General features: G+C 42.4%; 1 protein-coding gene and 1 long non-coding RNA gene across 4 annotated transcripts in view; one reads left to right on the top strand and one right to left on the bottom strand.

The window, feature by feature from the left end:
• The window catches only part of LOC116788173, a 24,156-nt gene extending 3,000 nt beyond the window's left edge, over positions 1-21,156 (top strand). Inside the window, exons 4-7 of one of the 3 annotated variants that reach the window (XR_004357559.1) lie at positions 15,861-15,951; positions 16,600-16,762; positions 18,127-18,218; positions 20,031-21,156. This is a non-coding gene — a long non-coding RNA (uncharacterized LOC116788173). Of the gene's footprint in view, positions 1-3,752; positions 3,942-15,860; positions 15,952-16,599; positions 16,763-18,126; positions 18,219-20,030 lie in introns of all 3 variants that reach the window. The other 2 variants (XR_004357560.1, XR_004357558.1) reach the window with 2 other exon arrangements.
• Positions 597-6,747, bottom strand: LOC116788171 (ferritin light chain-like). The gene is made up of 3 exons (XM_032690698.1): positions 6,510-6,747; positions 3,672-3,818; positions 597-2,375 (listed from the first exon to the last, which is right to left on the bottom strand). Exons 1-3 carry the CDS (start codon positions 6,690-6,692, stop codon positions 1,872-1,874), a joined length of 834 nt encoding a protein of 277 aa, XP_032546589.1. The 5' UTR covers positions 6,693-6,747; the 3' UTR covers positions 597-1,871.

The raw sequence follows: 21,156 nt of genomic DNA, 5'->3' as shown, positions 1-21,156 counted from the left end.
TGTTGAGTTGCAGTCAGTGGAACTAATTGTTGAATAAGGTATGCTCAGCATGAGAATGGGTGATGGAATCTAGCCCAGATGGAAATAGCTTTTAAACTGCTGCTGTTTTAGAGAGCAGCCATCTCAACATCGGCAAATCCAGCATGTTGGTAAAAGTGCTTTGAGCCATTCTTCTGGCACATTGTGGTACTCTTATAGATGAATACAGGGGTTGTTTTAGAGTGGTTGTGTGTCCCCCCTCCACCAATGTTGAATCCCATTAACAAAAAGATTGGGAAAGCATCTACATTGTAATTGTCTGTCTCCTGTTACACCAACAACAGAAAGTAGGTGGGCTTTGCAGAAATTGCTATTCAACTGCAGCTGTGTATAAACAGCAGAGTTTACTGAAAATGTTTCATTGTGCAGTGTTTTTGTAGTAATGAAGTTTTCTGGCATTTATTTTCACTCTGTGGCATACTCTTCCATCCAACTTTCTCGGATGAAGAAAAATACTGGTGAAGTTTTGTATACATATGCAAAATCTCTTGGAGAATAATACCAGCATACTTGGCTGGTGAATTGAGGAATAAAATGGAGAGGCAAAGAACCATTTGTAACATTGAACTGAATTTATTTTCAAGAATAGGAGTATCACTTACAGTATTACATGAAAGTGTGAGACAATCTTTTAATGAATCAATTTCATAAAAGATATTGTGTATAGCAACAAAAAAAAAACCCCTAGCTGCAGGCAGCTGATCTAGCCAGTTGCTCTTCTTAAGTGACCTTGGGAGCCAGGGTACAAAAAGCAAGGCACTCCTGCAGGAGACGAAGGAAAAGAATTTGGACACCTCTGAACTTCTGAACTTTAACCAAACTGGCTAATACTGTCCCAACTGAAAGGCAAAACTAATGAGTGGCCACTCTCTCTGATGCAATACTAGTTAAGTGTGCTGCTTTTTCGTTAGGATCTTATGCCTCTACTTGGGACCAAATAGGGAATACAAGAAATAGCAGGAATACCACAGTAATACCATAACTGAGCTAGCTGAAATAGGGGTCTGTATGAAAACTAAAGCAACCATCCTAGGTTAAGTCTGGACAGAGCCCTAGAGCTGGTGTCTTCAGTGACACTTGCAAAATATCCAGTAGAACCTGTAACGATCTCAGCTAATGAAAACTCCTAATTTATCTCTCATCTGTTTTCTGACAATGAGAAAAGCCAACTAGGCACATAACTGTAGAGAAAACCAGCATGTTTTCTTATTCTCAGTGTTGACGAAATGTTTGCATCCTTCATCCCAAAGAAGTAAATTATTCATCCTGATACGTAAATTATTTTGACTACTTATTTAAATTGCTACTATGATAGAAAGAAGAAAACTTTGTTTTAAACCAAGTCCTTTTAAAAACAAGTTCATTATGCTAGTATACTTGTTAGTAATGTAAAATATCTAATATATATATATTCAGGAATATAAAATATTCAGGAATATAAAACTAAATATTTGGATTTCCTGCCACATAAAAGTTTCCTTGTACTAAAGCTGCAGTGGTTTCTTTTTTTTTTAATAAAAATTATATATACTGTTAAAAATTTGCACTAAATAATCCTGTTAATCATTTAAAACAGAAAAGAAGCTTAAAAGCTTTTGGCTTCTAGGAAGAATTGCATAGATTAAGTGTGACTACTGCTGACAATCTAGGTAGCTGGCAACCTTGCTATCATTTAAACAAAATAATGGTATAGGCAAGATTTTGACTCAACAGAGGATGAGGGGGCAGGGTGTAAGACAGGAGTGATACAGGATCATGTCTCCTGAGTTCTGGTCCCAACTCCACCCTCTGTAAAGGTTTGCCTTAGGAGCTGCCCCGTAGCAGCCACAGCATTAAAGGCCCTCCCTGCCCTGCTTCACTTTTGCTCCTGTCCCATCGTTACACTGTGGCAGCATCGTAGTGCAGTGTATAGTTGCATATATTGGCCCTATGCCATTTCTGTGCTGGGAAGATTCTCTCTGGGGTCGCTTCAGACCTTCTGCAGCTCCTGTGCACTGCTGCAGAGGTGGGCAGGGGCTGCAGTGATCACTAGACTCTGGCTCTATGCTTGTTCTGAACTCCTTCTGCAACCGGTCCATGAAGTAATCCCCAAGACTATTTCTGCCATCTTGGGAACAGTCAAGCCTGCGAGCATTGGTGAGTAGGTCTCCCATTAGCTTGATCTTCCGGATTTTGGGCGCAATAAATTGCTTCTTCATAGTGCTTGCACTATGAGGGTCTGCATTTTCAACACTCAGGGCATAAAGCTCTTCAAAATACCGAAGCATAGTTTTCCACTGTACCATTGCTAATTCCAGGGCTTTCATCAGACCAACTGCATAATCACAGTTTGGTTTCTAAAAACAAAGACAGAATTATATTTATTTAGAACAGTTGATCTTACTGTATTCATCAGTGGTTTCCTGCAACTTAATCTGGTGCTCCAAACAAGTTGTACTAGGATTTTGCAACAACTCCTAGTTTGGAGCATCTATTTTTTACAGAGTGCCATGGCTGTGAACACACACAGGTAGCAGGGCCCAAGCACTTTTTCAAGGAATGGATTTAGATAGCAGCAGCTATGTCTGAGGAGCATTCTTACCCCAGGAAACCCAATTATAGAATGGCTGGGGTTGGAATGGACGTTAAAAAAGCATCTCTTTCCAATCCCCTGCTGTGGGCAGGAACACCTTTCACTTGACGAGGCTGCTCAAAGCCCCATCCAGCCTGGTCTTGAACACTCTCAGGGATGGGCCATTCACCACTACTCTGGGCAACTTGTTCTAGTGTCTCACCACCCTCATAGTAAAGAGGTTCTTCCTAATCTAAATCCACCCTCTTTCAGTTAAAAATTCTTGCCCGTAATCCTATCACTGCACTCCCTGAGAAAGAGTCCCTCCCTCTATTTCCTGTAGGTGTCCTTTAAGTACTGAAAGGCCACCCTAAGATCTTTTCCATTTCAAACTGACTATTTAGAAAGATTTTCACAATGGTCTTTTTACTTTCTACAGCTTAACAACTTCTATGATGGACCAAAGAAGAGCATTCTGTATTAACTACTTACAGAAAACTAATTTGGTAGAGGAGAATCAGCCCCTTGGTCTTAAATAAATGAGGTGGGTTATTTTTTTCCCTGAAAACTTCGAGTTATTCTTTTGCAACTGTGCACCTGTGCAAGCCCAAGTTAAGTCTGTAGTTCACATTCTGTCCTGAGCTGTGCTTTAGCAAATCAACTACTGCCTCAAGCTCGATGCTTCTTCTACCTCCTTCCTTACCACCTTTCTTACGTGCTAATCATGTCTAGGCTTCTACTTAGTGTGAAGGAGACAAGTGGGCTGTTTCAGCACAGTTTAAGGAGTCTCGTAATCTGTTACAGCACACTGGAAACATCAGTGTCCAGCTGAGTAAAAGGAAAGGAGAACACTGTTCATATTCTTTTGGGCTAGAATGCAACCACATAGTGTTAGGGCTGTATGTCTGTATGTTAGGGCTAAGCATCACAATCAAGAACAAAACCGTGTACACTAATATGTCAGGTACATTATATCTGGAAATCTCATAATGGATGAATGCAGAGATCTGAAGTACCAACAATGTAATTCGATAAGGTAAATGGACTGCAGCTGCTTGAAAGCTTGCTGTCTACTACCCACCTGGATGGTTTTAGAACAGTAGTGGCCTCCTCTTTCTTGCTGATACTTCATCAATGCCTCTGCGGCTTTTCTCTCTTCCAGAGCTTGATGCAAGAAGAACTTTGAAATATTTGGTAGAGCCACATGCGACTGATCAAAATATTCACCCTAAGCACACAAAAGAAGAGCGTTAAGATTTGCTGGAGATGGGACTCATTTGCAGAAGAACGTGGCTTTATTAGAACTTTGGAGACCTTAATCCAAAGGTTACAAATTTCTACAATAAATGAAGTAAGTAGTTATGGCCTGAAATGAAAAATGTCTGTACTTCTACTAGAACTCCTGCCCTGCAATACTGGATAGGCAACTGTAGTACTGATGTTACTCTCTCTGTAGCAGTCAGAGATCCTCAAAATGTTTTATTTATGAGTGGTTAGCATGTGTGTGTTTTGTAACTGTGTTTTGTCTAGGGTTTTTGTTTTGTTTTTTAAACATACTCGCAGCACAGGGAACATAAAATTTATCCCTGCAGGTCAGCATTCCAGTTAGCTTTCAAAGGTATGAGAAAGATGATGTAAATACCAAAAAGCGAACAAGCACAACTTTGTATCTATTTATCAGCTTCATTATGGATGTTATTCCAAAATAATGAATACTGCTACTTAACTGTTCTGTATACACCTTCACTATACGTAGCTCATGCCTAGGAAGGCATGTCAGGAAGGACATTGACCTATTGGAGCAAGTCCAGAGGAGGGCCCCCAAGTTGATTAAAATTTTTCCTATGAGAAAAGGCTCAGAGAATTAGGATTGTTCTGCCTGGAAAAGAGAAAGCTTCAGGGTTACCTAACTGTTGCCTTCCAATACCTGAAAGGAGCCTACAAGAGAGATGGAGACAGCAGGTAGTGACAGGACAAGGGGGAATGGCTTCAAACTGAAAAAATGGCAGGTTTAGTTTACATATTAGTAAGAAATTCTTTACTGTGAAGGTAGTGAGGCACTGGAACAAACTGCCCAGGAAAGCTATGGGTGCCCCATCCCTGATGTGTCAGACTGGAGCTCTGAGCAAGCTGGTCTAGTGGAAGGTGTCCCTGGCATGGCATTAGATGATCTTGGAGGTCCTTTCCAGCTCAGGCAATTCTATGATTTCAGAAGCATTAAAACCCTAAACCCACTGCAGGCCTTGTTCTGTTCTGTATGGGAAAACAACAACTTTAACCACTGCCATATTTAACTGTGCTAACAGACCTATCAGCTCTTACATTAGAAGAGTTTTATTCATGGCATTGCTGTCCCATAAAGAGAATATATTAGAAACAGGGAGCAAAGGAGAGCCACCAGCTTACACTGGTTTGAACACTGGCTCTGATGGTGAGGAGAATGAGAGGCAGCAGCTGTGACTATGCCAAGAACCAAACTGAGGGAGCTACAGCATCTTCATCTGCTGGTTCCTTAAATATGTATGTGCAACACACCACAGCTTTTGTCTCTTGGACGCAACTCTGTTTTGGAGTACCTGTGACTGTGTATCAAGGAGGCTTGAAGCCTGTCTAAGAGGGGTAAGGAACGAGGATGTGCATTTCTTAAGTTCTGCTTCTGATTGCATTCCCTGCTTTCATCTGTTACCCTGCTTAAATATGAAATACATTCATTTCAGTTATGTTGCTCTGTTTAGAAAAAAAGTAAATGTTAAACACACAAGTTTGTTTATTTCTTCTATTTATATGGCCATTTTGAGACAATCAAAACCTGTGACACATGTACACGTGTGACCACAAACCCTTCAAGAGAAAGTACACACTGGAATGTTTTATTAAGAACATTCACTGCCATAGTTTGCGTAACCCTTGTTTCCTGAAGTCGCTCATTGATGTTTCTGTTGACAGGATAGTCAAGATTCAGTGTTTTATAATCAGTTTCTCAGTGCCAGTGTGAGGCATGACTTCAAGTGGAGCACAAGTCAACATGTCTGCTTAACTGTTAAGGTAAATCTTTTATGTCCATAATTAGAAATTGACTGTGGATAAATCAAGTCCAGAAATGTAAGCATCCTAAACAGTTAATTGAGCTTTCTCCATCCCATCCCACTGCCAATCACTAGAATTTTTTTTTAATCTACAGGCTTAGCAGGTAGAGGTTTTACTGCATACTTAAATTTTTATTGAACTAATACCTGACACCAAACTCAATTGAAGGCTCTTGGGGATACATTCAGTATAGTTTGTGCTGTTTCCCAGTGGATGCTTGGCATCAGAAGGTATGGCATCGATAATTCTGATTTTTATATTTTAATGGCTGTGTTAAAATATATGTTGCCTTAACATTTGATAGGTAGCCGGAAGTAATTTTGGCATGCATGTTACATGGTGTCAGAGATAACTTTTTTGATTTCATGCCTAAAGTTCATGCTGTGGAGCAGAAAACCCTAAGCCGGCAGCGACGTTCACAAACTACAGTTAACCACGCACAACTATTTTACATACGAAGTTTGGAGGGGGAACAGTCACTCAAGAGTCATACTCCAGAGCTGTTAGCATTCTCTGTTCCTGTCCCTCTTTCCACAGGCAAAACTCTCTCTGTGAATTACCCAAAAACACACGAGCGCTCGTTTCGTCGCCCGCGTGTTCCAGACCTTCGTCGTTGTTTTTGTGGCCGTGTCGGCGCAGGGGCAGCAGCGGCTCTGACAGGAGAGTCCCCAAATGCCCTGGGTCTGGGAACAGACACCGCTCCGCCGACCCTTCCCGACTCCGAGACCCTCCTCACCCCGCCGCCGGTGGCTGCCCGGCCAGGGCGAGAGGGGGGGTCCCACGCCGCGGCCCCGTCCGCCTCCCGTGCCCGTCCGCGCCCCGCCGCCCTTACCAGCGCCTGCAGGCAGTAGTGGAGCTCCAGCTGGGCGCCGGTGACGCCGCAGAGCGCCTCCTCCACGGCGGCGGGGAAGCCGTGGCGGACGCGGCTGGCGGGCAGCGGGCGGTGCGCGGGGCAGGCGGGCAGGGTGACGCGGGGCCGCTTGGAGCGCGGCTCGGCCATGGCCGGCGCCGCCATGGGGCCGCCGCGCCGCCCCGCCGCGTCGCCTCATATAGCCCGGGCACCTGGGACACACCTCGCCGCGCTCCCCGGCGCCCGCCCGCCCTCGCCGGGGGAGGAGGAGGAGAAGGAGGATGCGGATGCGGGGGGGCCGGCGGGTGCTGCCATTTCCTGCGTGCCCGTGGGCAGGCGGTGCGCACGGCAGTGGGCAGGTGCCGGCCGAGCCGCTCGCTCCACTGCCCGTTTGTGAACAGCCTAAATAGTTAATGATCGACATAAAATACTTACTTTAACTGCAAAGTAGACGTATTAACCTGTGCTCCATTTGAAGTCATGCCGCACACTTGCTCTGAGGAAGTGGTTATAAAACACTGAATCTTGACTGTCCTGTCCTGTCGTCAGAAACATCAGTGAGTGATTTCAGGAAGCAAGGATTATGCAGATCCTGCGATGAATGTTCTTAATAAAACATTCCAGGGTGTACTTTCTCTTGAATGGTTTATGGTTGCACATGTGTATGTGTCACAGGTTTGCGGTGTTTCAAGATACCATAAAAATATAAGAGAAAAACATAAACTTGTGTGTTTGACGTTTCTTCATTTTTTCCCCTCTAAACAGAGCAACATAACTGAAATGAATGTATTTCATATTTAAGCAGGGTAATAGATGAAAGCAGGGAATGCAATCAGAAGCAGAACTTAAGAAATGCACATCCTCGTTCCTTACCCCTCTTAGGCAGGCTTCAAGCCTCCTTGATACACAGTTACAGGTACTCCAAAACAGAGTTGCGTCCAAGAGACAAAAGTTGTGGTGTGTTGCACATACATATTGAGGGAACCAGCAGATGAAGATGCTATAGCTCCCTCAGTTTGGTTCTTGGCATAGTCACAGCTGCTGCCTTTCGTTCTCCTCACCATCAGAGCTGTGCAGAGCCAGCGTTCAAACCAGTGTAAGCTGGTAGTGGCTCTTCTTTGCTCCCTGTCTCTAACACCTTCTCTTTATGGGACAGCAATGCCATGGATAAAACTCTTCCAATGTAAGAGCTGAGCCCATTTGTGGGCAGTCACATTCAGCACCTCCAGTACCAGCTGCTGCGTGTGAGAGTGCGGTGAGGCCAGGCCAAGGCTGGAGTGGCTGGGGGGAGCACACAGGCAGAGGCAGTCCTGGGGAGGGACCAAGGTGTGAAAAATCCTGGGAACTTAGTCTGGGAATGTCTGTCTTTGCTACAGGGTAAATTCTGTAGCTTTTTTGATTTAACACTAAAAATGTTGGTCCTACCTAGGCAGTGTAAACCATCTTCAGTATTTTAGTAACTGATAATCCTTGGTTTGTACAGTAACTTCAAAATACATGTTTCTGACTTTTTCAGCTGCTTTACCGTATGGATGGAGCTCAGCATGTTGTTGCTTGAGCATTTATTTACCTTTAATAGATTCAAAACAGTGGAGTGGAAATATGAGTAATCTCAACACCTTTCAAAATTGCTAATATTCTGTTCAGTGACTTTGTTTAGTAAGCTCAATGTTATATGCCATTCTGTGGAATATTTTTCTAGCAGATTACCCCACTTCCCCACAAACGCAGGATGCTAAGGGCAGAATCGTTATTCCATTGCGTGTTTTAATTGTTATTGGATCTGACTACCTAGAGCAGAGCACGCATGATCTGAGAGTAGTCATGTAAAGATGTGAGAACATTGCTCATGAGAAACTTAAGTAATTCTAGTTCAGCGCTTCCATCTCATATGCTATTCAGCCCTCTTTGTTTACCGTAATTATCCATTTTTTCATTCTCACTCTTCATGCTGTATTTAAATTAGAAGTTTCCCTTAAAAAAACCTAACCATGTTTAAGCATTTGCTTACTTTAGGCATTTGAATAAAATTGCATGAGCGTAAAGTATACATCCAATGTTTGCAAGGCTAAAGTAAGTGCCTAAATTAATTGTTTCATTTAGTTTCAACAAATTCATTGACAAGACACTTGTTTTCAGTAAGGGTCCTCTTTTTCACTGGAGCTCCTAGGGACGATGTACTTCTAACAGTTACCTTTTAGCTCTTCCCATTCCAACTGTCCTTGTTTTAGCCATTAAAATAGTTGCTAGTGTTTTATTATTCCAGAATAATCCTTTGACTGCCTCAGAAGAGGAAGAGCAAGTATGGTGGTGCCTGTGTGTGTATGCATTGACATCCCAGTGGAAATAAATGCTTGATAAGCTCCTTTCTTTGGCCAGTCCGAATAATTCGAAGTGTGAAATTGCAACAGAAAGCAAGTTAGCTCGTGTCCCTGCAGAAAAGTTTGTAGTTGTGCTGTGCTAAGTGGGTGTTCATGACAATAATTTCTGAGCATATCAGTTCATAGAAGCTTGTGTCTATATTAGTGGACTTCAGTCCTCTGCAAAACAATAATAAATTATCCCATTTGAGTGATGGAGAGCTAATACACAAAAGCATTGCTTAAGGCCATGTATTCTATGTGGAGCTGATCTGAAAATTGACTAAAATTCCTTAATCTCCATACATCCCTTAACCCCTCTTTCTATGAGAACACTATTCAATTTATTTTGCTTTGTGCTTCGTAGAACTAAAGGAAATTCACATGATTTGTGCTGTTATCAAATGTATTATGGAAAAATTCTATTACAAAGTAATATAGGGATTCTTGCTATGTAGGATGAGGTGATGTCACATGCTGATTGTATCTGGACTGAGGAAAGTATCATCCGTTTCAAAAAACTTGTGATCTCAAGTCTCAGTTTTCAAGAAATGCCGTATCCTGGGGAACAAGTGCTTTGTTCAGTTTCTTAGTTACAACATTTCAGCACAGCATAGCTGCCTGCTAGCAGGTGAGGCTGCTTTTAAGACAGTTTGCTTTTTTTCCTCACCTGTCCTAAACTGAAGGGAAGGTGGTGGTGACTCTCTCCCAGACTGTGTGCTGCAGAGATGTTATTACCTTCTTGGAGTAACAATGTCTACATGTGACTGTGATACAAGTGAATCTGTATTAGAACCTTATTCCCATTAAGTCCTGAAATATGAAGGTACTTTATGCATTTCTTCGGTGAACTGAAGTTGGGGTGAAGATGGTTGGACACTGAGTGATCTGGACTGAGGGAAAGCAAGAACAGATAGTTATATGCAGGTCATTGCGGAAAGGGTTGATGACAAATGTAAATAGAGTTGGTGACTGGCACATGCCTTGATGAAAGATGTATTTTAACTTTTAGAATTTGGCATGATTCTGGTACAACACATTTTAAAGTGTGTTGAAAGTGCATGGCAGAGTGGAAAGCCAAACCACCACAGTGTGGTATACAGAACTGCAATTAAAATTCCAGCAAAAAAACTCTCCTATGTGCACACCCACACCTTCCCCACCCCTCTCCACCCCCTCTCCTTTTTATTCTTTGGCAGTGTGCAGCAGAGAGGACTGTTAATGTCAGTGAGATTTAGCAATCCTCTCAAAATATCCTTTCTCGTGAGCCTACTTGCAAACATTTAGTTGTGTCTGGGCTTTTTGTACCTTGAATCTCTCATTTAAAGTTAGGCTCTTTAGGCTGCACTTTGTAATCTGCAGTTGATATTGTTTATTCTTTCACCACAGGTAGTAAGAGTTGGGGCTGTTGCTTCTGTCCAGCTACCATCTGTTAGCTTCTTTCTAGCTCTGATGGATTTTTCATGTGCTTTGCAAATAGTCCATGTAATGTTGCCAGACTTTCTCTCATGTGATCATTCAGTGCCCATCAATAGCTATGATGGAAACAGAGAGAAAAAGTAAGAAACAAATAAATGTATGATATGTGTACCCGTGAATTAACCTTCTTCATTCATCACTTTGTTTTGTAATTAAGTGAAACCAAAGCTCTCTGGCAGGAAATTAAAAATTATTCATACAAACACCCATGAATTTGCAATTGCTTTTATTGGACTTGAAGTCACTTAACCCATTTTTCTAATGCTTTTCTGTTCTCAACAGGTGCTTCACCTTACTATTTTATCCAGTCCCACTCTTTTTTACTTCCTTTTTCCACAGAGGAAAAGCCAGCAAGAATTCTGGCTTTTCTGGCAAAAATTGTTTTGTTGCCTTTTTGCACCATGTGACTCATAAAGTTAAAAAAGAAGCCTGAAATTTGGGAGGTTACTACTTAAGTAGGCATAGCTATATAACTTCTTTTAACTGTCTCTCAGTTAAGGTAGTCATCAGCAAAACATGAGATGGCCCTGGGAGGCAACAGTGTTATGACACGGCTGTGAGGTGGACATTCTGGAAAATGCTTTTTGTCTGTATGTCAATGAGCAAATGGAAAGGTCCAGTTTGTTGTAGTGCTGTGAAATTAGCATGTTTTAGTGATAAAAAAAAAGGGTTTCTCAAAAGTAAAAGCCTAGACCTTTTGAAGTCAGAGCTGTCTTGGTATCAAACAGAGCAGACAGAAGCCTATTTTTTGGGGTTATGGGTGCTGAAAATTACTATGCAGTGTCAGATCTATACATATTTTGTATATATTCAGTTTAATAACATGAAGTACCATAATGAAATCCTATTTGAAAAATACTTGGATTAACTGTAATTTTGGAAGTAAAATTTAAATTTGGACGTCTTCTTTTGGCACTCACCTCAAATACTCCAAACCTTAGTTTTCAATTGCTTTCCTTTTCCAGAGTCAAAGATTTTCCTCTCATTGATATTTTTGTGTTTGCAAAATATCGATTACTGCAGTGTTTGAAGCCAGATGAGATGCTTAAGGATGTTCTTATGACTGGAAAGCGCCATGTCTTTTTTGCCTTTATTGAGTTTTCCCCCTTTGCATCAGTAGCCTGATAAAGTTGCAACCCCTTGTACCTCTGATATGGCTTTTATCTCGGATGGTTCCTTTCTGTAGGCTTCCTTGACTCAAGTCTGCATAGCACATATATTGAGAAGCTCATTGCCTTTCTTCTTTTGCAATGAAGTTCTTCCTTAAGGAACTTTACAAATGCTGGATAATGTAAACCATGGTTATATATATATATATATATAAAATATATAGGGAATATATATAGAATTCTTTGAAACTGTACTGATTGAAATCTGTCTTTCAAACAGAATATGCCAATAGCCCACAGGCATATCTATGCTGTGTCTAAAGCTAACACAGGAGACTAGCTTGTAAGAATTTCTAAAATATAAGAAAAACTTATCTTTAACCTTGTGTCACAACAGTGGTCAGTCAGACTTGTCCTCTCCCTTTGCTTTCACTCTTCCTTCTCTGGACCACTGAGAAGGCTTCATGCCAAAAGCGGGTTTGGGGTCTGTGTGTGTGGTCAGTCAAGCCTAGAAGAGGTAAGTGCATCTCAGCAAACTGCACTGCCAGACTCCTGGCTGTGACTGTTGTCCTGCTCTGACCTGGTTTGCATTTGACACCTTCAGCTTTCACATTCCATCTCAAGTCCAGTTGCACGTGGCCATGTTTGTGTGACTGTGTGTACATGTGTGTAGGCTTCTTAATGATGGGTCTGCAGGTCAAACTAAGCTGTGGCCATTATTTAACTCGTGTCTAGAAGCTGTACGTCACTATTTTCTCTTAAGCACGTATTACTCTCTCCAGTGCAACTTTCAGTGTTGATGAATCACTTACACTGAGTTGCTCTCTCCATGTCTTTTCTCCTTGTATTTATAAAATTATTAGATGTGCAGACTCAGCTTCTCAGCTCACCTGTGTCTTTAGGAGCCCAGCCTCTGCTACCACTCAGGAAGCCAATGGCTTGTCTTGGGCAGAGGCAGCAGGGAGAGCTGGAGCCTGAGGGCTGTCTGTGCTCCCAGCCTGGTGGCTGCAGAGGACTGGCAGACTGTCTGAGTAAGCTCCAGCCTGGCCAGCAGTGTTGGCCCTTCAGTCACCATTTTCTCTTATAAATACACTTAAGCTGTAAGTGGATTTGAAGTGGTACTGGCTGATACACCCATTTGATTTTTATAAAAAGGCTGTGCTTGGGAGTAAGTTTGAATAAATTGTCAGGGTTCATCTGCCTCTGAGATCCTGTAATTGTTATTTCAAGTCACATTTTAAAAAGCATAGGTCAGCAAACTTAAGGCTCATCCATGCAATCTGTCCATGATGTATCATAAGTCCAGTCACTAATTGCAGGTTGAAGCCACTGAGCCTCAGCACTGGAGCATATTTAAGGGAGTTCTGTGGAGTTTCTGAAAACATGTGGCTCACCCTAGGCAACGAGTTGCATAAGGGAGTTGTGCAATGCCAAACTGCCTAAAGTCTGTCTTAATTTATATACCTTGCCTTGCCTTTCTACTCTACCTTCCTTTCCACAGCTGCAGGTAAGAATCTGCACTTACTCTTGGACAAATGAGAAAATAAGACTTGACATGTTGAAAAAGGCAGTGGCTTTTTTTTTTTTTTGTTGCACAGCCTGTACCATCTGAAATCAGTGATGCAGGTAATGCCTTCCAGGCATTACCCCAGGTGGCCCTTGAGGGAGCATTAGACCTACCTCTTTGAGGTAAGCATAAGGTGGTGCACTTTGTACATACTCGGAATATCTGGGCTAGCAGAAGTAAAAAGATTAGTTCAACTGGTAAGAACATGGTGCTAATAAAACCAAGGCTGTGCTAATTAAACCAATCCCTGTGTGGGCCATTCACTGAAGAGCTGGACTCGGGTCCCTTCCAGCTCAGAATATCCTGTGAAATAATTCTGTGAAATAAACTGTGGGCAAGGGATGAAGATGCAGAAACCATTTATTGCTCCTCCATGCTACTGATAATAAATGTTCATAGTCCCTGCTAGTACCAAGAGCACCTGCTTCTGAAGTTGAGGTACTCCTGGGAGTTAACTGGTTTGACTAATGCTAGTTGCTACTTGGCTTGAGAGAGAAGAAATTAAAGCCACAGACGTGGTAAGAGGAGTGTGAAATGTTTGCAGGTGAAGAGGAAATGACTCTAAATATTTTGGCTTTTGCAGTCACCAAAAAACCCCAAATGAACCCTTTTCACAATTTTTGTGAAAAAAGAATCCTTTCAAAGTTTAAGGGAAATTGCTTGAGAAAAAAATGTCAAAAGGTTCTTTATTTGTAACTTTAATGTGAACATTCATCAGCTAAATGTTTGTTTTAAATTTTTTATTAATATGGAGTCAATGGTGGTGAATCAGGCAAAGCAGAAGTGGATAATTTCACTGAAATGTCATAGACCTTAAAGGCAATGCTAAATTCCAATGAAATAATTCCTCCTCTAGTTCCAGTCAAAAATGACCCTTTATTGCTACTTTCTGTTCAAAGCACCTCTACTAGGCCATCTAAATTGTGTAAGTGTTGTGATTCCCTAGGGTACCTCTTTTCCTATAGTTTTCTGCCTAATTCCATTTTAATAGCTTTAAATACATTAAAAAAATCTTGTAACGATACATATTAGACTGTAGTCTGTTTGTGGCACTATGTCCCAGGCAAAGTCTTTTGTGCCAACTTGCAGGGCTCAAACAATTCTTTTTTCAACTTCGGTATCTTTATGCAGAGCACTTGCTGAATTGGACATTATCCTCATTTCACTGAAATCATGCGATAAAACTCAGAATATGTTTGGCTCCTATCAAGGCAGTCAGCACCATTAATTAGTAATCTTGGGAAGTTATTTAGGCTGGTCTTTAAGTCACAGTGGCACTACTCACAGTGATGTAGTGAAATGCTTTACTTTTTGATTTTTTAACCACTGCAGTTGCTATCTTTTTTTAGAATTTAAAAATTACTGTACTGAGTATTTACAAATTTCACAGCACATTTTGTTCTCTGTTTTAAATCCTGCATACCAAGTGCCTGCCTGGGGCAAAGACAAAAAAAAAAAAAAGTTAGCTTTGATACTCCAAAACTGGTTGAATAAATCCCGTGCAGCTGGCCTGCGTGAAATGTGCCCAGTGACAGCAACCGCAGCGAGGATTCAGAGGGTTAGGGAGAGCTCTGTGCTGTCACATGCTTGCAGTGTTTTATTGCTTTGGCTGGGAAGGGCAGTAACGTGTAGGTATCCTGACTGCTCAGTATTAAGTGTGCAGAGTGATTGCCCTGTGGATCCCTCAGGCATGTATGCGGACAAACCTGATGCACAAGTGTGCAATATTGCCTTCTGTGTATGTTTGTACATGCTTTGGTGTTTTCTGCCTTTGGAACTGTGGTTAAAGCCTCAAAGGGAATCCGTGAGTCTGCAGCAGCTGAGAATACCGCTAGAATTTCTAGCAGTGGATGTTCCTGTGTGGTTGTGTGTCTGTCCCATCACTGGTGAGGAAATGGCATTGCCTGGCCTGCACTGCAGTATTTGTCAAGGGAAATTCTTGGAGAATTATTTAAACAGTCAAGTCAACACAGTAGGGTTCATACTCGTGTGTGCTTGTGGATGAGATGCCAGGAACTGTTACGGACTGGAGACTGTTTTTTCTGCCTGTGCTGTTCTTACCACCAGCTCTGTTCATCCAACTGTCTCCACTTGGCTTCTTTTTGTAATTTAAGCTGAGACATAGTCTCAAGGGGAAAGTGACTTAAATCTGAATCTTGGAAAGTCGTGAATTAAAAGATACAAAGTTCAGGAAAATAATTTTTGGAATACAAAGCTATAAAGGCTGTGACTGGTTCACACAACCAACTTGCAGTTAGGTCACATTTTCCTCTAATAGTGCATCAACACTTGAAAGGCTGTTTTTACTCATGTTGCTTTTGGCAGTGCTCTGTGGTGCCGCTTTTGTGAATCCAGCTCCATTCTCAGGCTCCAGAATGCTTCCAGGTTCTCTAGGAACAGGCACAAGAGTAACTGCAAGGAGTGAGACCAGATTTACAGAAATGACCTTTGGAGCTCAGAATGGCAGGACTCAGGAAAGAAGAAAATATAGAGGCTTTCATTAATACAGGCATTTATCAGAAATGTATTAAAAGGGACTTAAAAAAGAGATTTGTATGTATTGGGTGGTAAAAAATTTTTCAGCAAAATGAAATAAGAATAAAACTTTCCTTGGATCCAGTTTGGCCAATAGCTGCTTCTGTCAGGGTTTTTTTGCACTCTTCCCACATCATCCTGCAGTGGTCATATATTGAAATTATGCAGTGGCCTATAGGGACCACTGGCCTGAGCAAGTACAAGGCAATTCTTATGCTGCCTGTGCTGAAAGTTTTCTCTTAATGGACCTTGATGGGTTTTGTTTTGGTTTGATTTGTTCCAGAATGGGATCACCCTTGTTCCAGTTGATGCATGCTCATGATCTGGACCCCACAGCTCAAGCAAGACTGAGGGACAAATCTTGTCAGGCAACGGTAAGATTGTGTTACCTATGCAGAGGAGGATGTTGAAATCTGGTATATGTAGCTTCTGACTTTCAGCTGTTTGGTCTGAAGCAAGGGGCAGAAAAGTTTGTTTTCTTTATTGATGTAAGATCAATGCAGAGCAAAGAGAGGAGGTGAAAAATCCTTAGGAAAATAAAAAGAGAAGAAGCACTGAGAGTGGGCCAAATATTTTACTCATATATGTGAGCATTACTCATATAACTTCAAGAGAGTACATGCTTTCACTGTGCATGTACCAGCTGAGGACTTGGCCCATAATGTCCTTTATAAAGCTCTGATTCCTCCCCAAATAGTTTTTCCCTCCCTCTTCAAAGAGGCACCTGTTGCTGGTGGAGTTGTTGATGATACTGGATTAATGCACATGCAGTCAGCCTGCTTGGCCTCGGCCCTTTGGACCCAAAATGAACTCCAGCTGCTGTTGCCCAGAGCAGGTGCTTCATCCAGCCCTAGCAGCTGTTTGAATGTAGGCTGTCATGGCCAAGAGGAGGGGGTAGGTCCCCTGAAGTACCCAGAGGAAAGACACATCAGCAGGAAGGAAGGAAAAGGGAGTGTGCCATGGAGACCTGATTTTTATACCCATCAGACAAAAGTTGTTCTAGCATTTCCTTGTGGAAATAGGGAATAGTCACTGTCACTCTGCATCCACTGAGCCTGCCCAGTACCATGATGGATTATGGTTCCCAAAATGAGGCTGACGGACCACTAAAGACCAGCAGAGCCAAGACAAATGATTGGTCACCAAACTGCCAAACCTGTGTTGTTCCTTGAAGCTATGGTATAGGTATGTGATGGTGTGCAAGACATTTTAAGGGCTGGTAGTGTTTCACAGTTGTTCAGTCTCTGTAGTTGCTGGTTTAAAGCTTCAGTGAGTGGCCCAGCAAAAATGACATTGGGCACGGAACGGTGTACAGGCTAATGGTCTGCTACATGTAACAGCTTGGGATTCACACACTGCCAGAGGGAAGAAAACAAAAGCAGAGATAATCTGGGGTATGAAGCAGTGACAGGAGACAGTGCCAGGGGAATGGAGGATGAGAGGATGACCTGGGGGCATATAGAGATGTGATGGTGGGGAGGTAGCAGCCAGAGTTTGAGGAGGAGGCACAGATAGCTCCATGTCAGAGGTAAAGCAGCAGCAACCCAGGATTAGAGTGAAGGGGACAGGACAAGGACACAGGAGTAAGGGAATACTGCCTTTAAAGGGACAAAAGCACCTTAGAGTAAGGGACAAAAGCACCAGAACTGCAGCAGGGGTGCCTTGGGAGGGTGCCTTGCAGAGCGAGGAGTCTCAGAGTAGAACCTGTTCAAAGTCATTTCCATCATTAGTGTCACAATCAGCCATGTCCCTTCCTGCATGCCTTCAACTTACTCCCCATTGACTGTTGTCACTGACTCAGCAGCAGTTCCTGTGCAGTCCTGCACTCTCTGATTATCCACATGCTGCTGGCAACAGCACTCCTGGCCTCCCTTTCCATCAGCATGCACCCTGGCTGTGCCTGCATATGTCACTGTCAGCATTTACGCCTAATTTTAGGTGACTCCTTAGGGTTCTGTCCTCTTACCTATATTCCATAAAGTTACCAGAGTCTGTCCAGTTTCTCTGATAACCTGCATGTCCACTTTGTATCCCTGCTCTGTGCGTGGTTTTGGTCATATCCCATCAGCCAGACTTTTCACTCTGTGTGTCTTTGTTGATTGCTCAGCCAAGTCTCCACTGAACCTCCATAAGGACGGGTAAATGCTAAGCAAGGACATTTCCCTGTATAGCTATAAAAGGATCATTCAGGCCATATTTCATTACAGCATGGCCTAAGAGCAGGAGAAAAACATGAATATTGGAGGCCTCTCTTTGTCAGGAAATGGGATTTCCGCAGGTGCTCAGTTGCAAATGCTCTGCATGCTTCTAAGGCTTGGCACATGGCATTGCTGAATCCTGATTCAGGATGCAAGAATGTTTCATGACCCCTGCCATGAAAACTGCTGTCTGGCCATGTTTGGAAATCAGCCGTCGATGATGATAGTAGAAGAGTATGGGTGAAATGAGCAGCTTGGCTTCAGCACTAAGCAAGACTTGTTAAACATTGTAAATACAGATGTCCAGTTCATATTTTGAATAATGAATATTATGAACTTTTCTGTAACAAGTGGTAAGAAGCTGGATCATCTTTCTTCATCTGCTCACTGCCTTCACAGAATTTGAAAGTGTGACGAAGTATTTCATCCCTTTAAAGGATTAGGTAAGATTGGTAACCATAACTCTTGTATAAAATTACATAGAAATACTCTGGACAGCCAAATATATTGATTTAAGATCATCTATGTGGTGGCAGGGAAATTGTTTCCATTTTGGTTTATCCACTTCTTGGGCTGGTCAGGCAATCCAGCTGACTTCAGTTGTTTGTTCTTTTGGACAAAAAGCTACTGCCGGTACAGCCCCGTACAATTTCTGTCCCAGTGTAGCTCTTCCATCAGGTATTCCTGTTATTTGTTTTGCTTCTGCATGAAAATTAAGGAATTGGAGAAATAGCACCAAAACTCTACATGAATGAAATTCTCAAGGCTGTTAAGGAAATAGATATATTAGAAATAGGGTGTTTCTGTGCTCATTCTGTTCTCACATCCCTTGGACAAGTCACTGTTCTGCGTGGAGAGAAACATCGCACACAACTGTTAGGAGTGTGTGACGTATCTCTGTGTGAGGGGAAGACGTCCCCTGATGTGCTCCTTGTTACTATCCATACATGTTTGCCCCTTTGAGTAAATTACAGCTCCCTGGTGTTGCTGTGGGTGTATCAGCAATAGTTCCCCGCTGCCTCCTTATCTGCCCGGTAGTGTGGCTGGGTGATGCCCACACCCACTCTGCTTCACTGGTGATGAAGTGGCAGGTGTTGCCCTGCCTCCTGCCTCTGTCCTCCTCTTCCTCAGACTCCTTGCACTGTGGTATGACTCAAGAAGAATAGAAAATGCAATTTTCTATTCTTTGGGGAGTAGTAAATTTTTGCTAAAAAAACAAACCAAATGCCATTCTCAGAGTGGCCCAAGATCTGTGTTTTAGTGTGGCAGCACATTTAATTTGGTTTTCCAGGTATTTTTAACCACCTACATGTGACTAAAAATTTTTTGAAGCATCTGTCTCTTGCTGATTAAAATGTAATTAGGTACTAAGGAGCTTTAGGATTTAAACCATTCCCAAGAGATGTGTGGCAATGTCCAGTGTCGTGTCTGGTGAGGAACAACAGAGTGAAGCAGTTTGGGTGTAGTAAGTCATAATGTACTAATTGCTGGATTAAGACTAAGGAAATAAAGAGCCTGTTAGGAGGCCTCCATGTTTTGAGTATCTGGAGAGCAGAGGGGCTTACTTTGTATGAGGCCCATATTATGCTGTGCAGGGATTCCCAGTTCAGGGTCAAAAATACTGGAAGTGCCCTTTTACCATGGAGCTGACAAATAGCTTGCTGCCAGAGGGAAAACCAGTCTTTAAGTGGTGAGTGAACATAGTATCAGAAACGGACCTTGACAGAGGGGCAACACACAGTCAGACCGAGTGACATTCTTCACACCTGCTGTGGTGGATAACAGTAGCTGGCTGACTTACCCCATGGCACTACAAGCACAGCATTGTGCTGTGACACAGCCTGGACAGAGATTGAATTACACACCGATTAGGTCTTCGGCTTCTCCCTGTCAGTGTGGACAATGGAGAATCAGAGAAGTGGACACGAGAGCTTTAGCAGGCCTTGTGCTCTCGATCGGAGGAGGATTAGTTTGTAAATGGTAAATTGTGTTGGGGCCAAGAGTCGTAAAACTGAACTCTTGCCCTTCTGCTGCCTCAAAGGCACAGGCTTTGCAGAAAACTCCTTCTCCCCCCTTCTACTAACTGCTGTGATCAGGGGAGGGGTGGACACATGGAATCTGCTCCTCCTTTTCTCTGCCAAAGAAGGAGGAAGACACTGGTACATTTGTACAAATTTTGCTCCTCACTATCTCTTACTATCTTTTCTTAGGAAGGGTGTGTGATTAAATTAATCAGTCTTCTGCCATTTCCACAGGGATACGGATTTGCCTGTCATGGAGGTGCTGCTGGCTGGGTCACTGCCTGGTAGAGGATGTCTCTTAGACCTGATGTAACCTGAAGCATGTGCTTTCTTAGGAGGTCTACAGCTGGGCTGGAGAACTGCAAACGTTCATCCTTTCACTCCTGTCATCTGCTTCCACATGACTGCAGTGCCTGTGCTGTGCTCTCAGCTCACTCACCCTAAAATGCTCCTTGCGATGGTTTGTACTGAGCTGCTACAGAGCAGACTTTGCTTTTGGTGGCAGTATCCCTTTTTGTGTCATCTATAGAAGAGATTACTTCATCCTTGCCTTTATTCCACTGGGACCAGCTGCTCTACACACAGGAACCAAAAGTGGCAAATACCTGTAACCTCTTTCAATTTCCTATTGAAGGTCTACATCACATGAACTTCTTGGGGTTTTTTGAGAGGTAAAGCTTTTTTATTTTTTACAAACAAACAAAAAACCCAAAAAAAACCCCAAAACCACAAACCAGAAACCGAAATAGAACCAACAAAACCAAAACCTACCAAAAAAAAAAAATCAAACCCCACACATTGAACCCAAGTTGGAGAAACAGCTGCATCATGTGACTGATACAGAGCATGGGAGTACAAAGCATTCCCACTCTGGTCTTGCACATCCAGTCATTGTGCCTATTAATAGCTGTTAGGCATGAGTGTAGACATGGAGATGGGCAGGACTAGTTTTGCCATGTGAACATTTATCTTGTGGCCTCATCCTATTTGCTAGAACCAGAGATTTCACTGTGATAAAGTGGACATCTTAAGTCATTGTTGGAGACAGGAGGATGTAGGTTCACTTAAACTAAGCTGGTATTAGGCATTGTCATATCTTGGAGTATTCCAGTAAATAGCAATTTATATAAGCAATGGAAATATGTCCTTCTTAATCTGTAAAAAGAAAAGGACAGTCTTAATGATCTCTCAGTGTTTCAAATCATCTTAAGGCATATTGATCCTGAATCATCACAGAAAAATTCAGCAGGGGTGTTCTATTAGTGATCTGGGAATTTAGATGTGGTTGGATACATGGAAAACTGTATCTTGTTCAGTTGTATTTATTACTGTAATAAATGATACCAACTCTCTCTTCCTA

Source organism: Chiroxiphia lanceolata, chromosome 6 (assembly GCF_009829145.1).
Source record: "Chiroxiphia lanceolata isolate bChiLan1 chromosome 6, bChiLan1.pri, whole genome shotgun sequence".
Lineage (NCBI taxonomy): Eukaryota > Metazoa > Chordata > Aves > Passeriformes > Pipridae > Chiroxiphia > Chiroxiphia lanceolata.
The sequence above is the reverse complement of the archived record's forward strand: the minus strand, read 5'-3'. Positions and strand labels throughout refer to the sequence as shown.

Coding starts and splice junctions, on each gene's coding strand:
- LOC116788171 (XM_032690698.1), bottom strand. CDS start 6,692: ATGGCGGCGCCGGCCATGGCCGAGCCGCGCTCCAAGCGGCCCCGCGTC. Junction 3,819..6,509: donor ACTACTGCCTGCAGGCGCTG/GTAAGGGCGGCG, acceptor TTGTGTGCTTAG/GGTGAATATTTTGATCAGTC. Junction 2,376..3,671: donor ACTGTTCTAAAACCATCCAG/GTGGGTAGTAGA, acceptor CTTTGTTTTTAG/AAACCAAACTGTGATTATGC.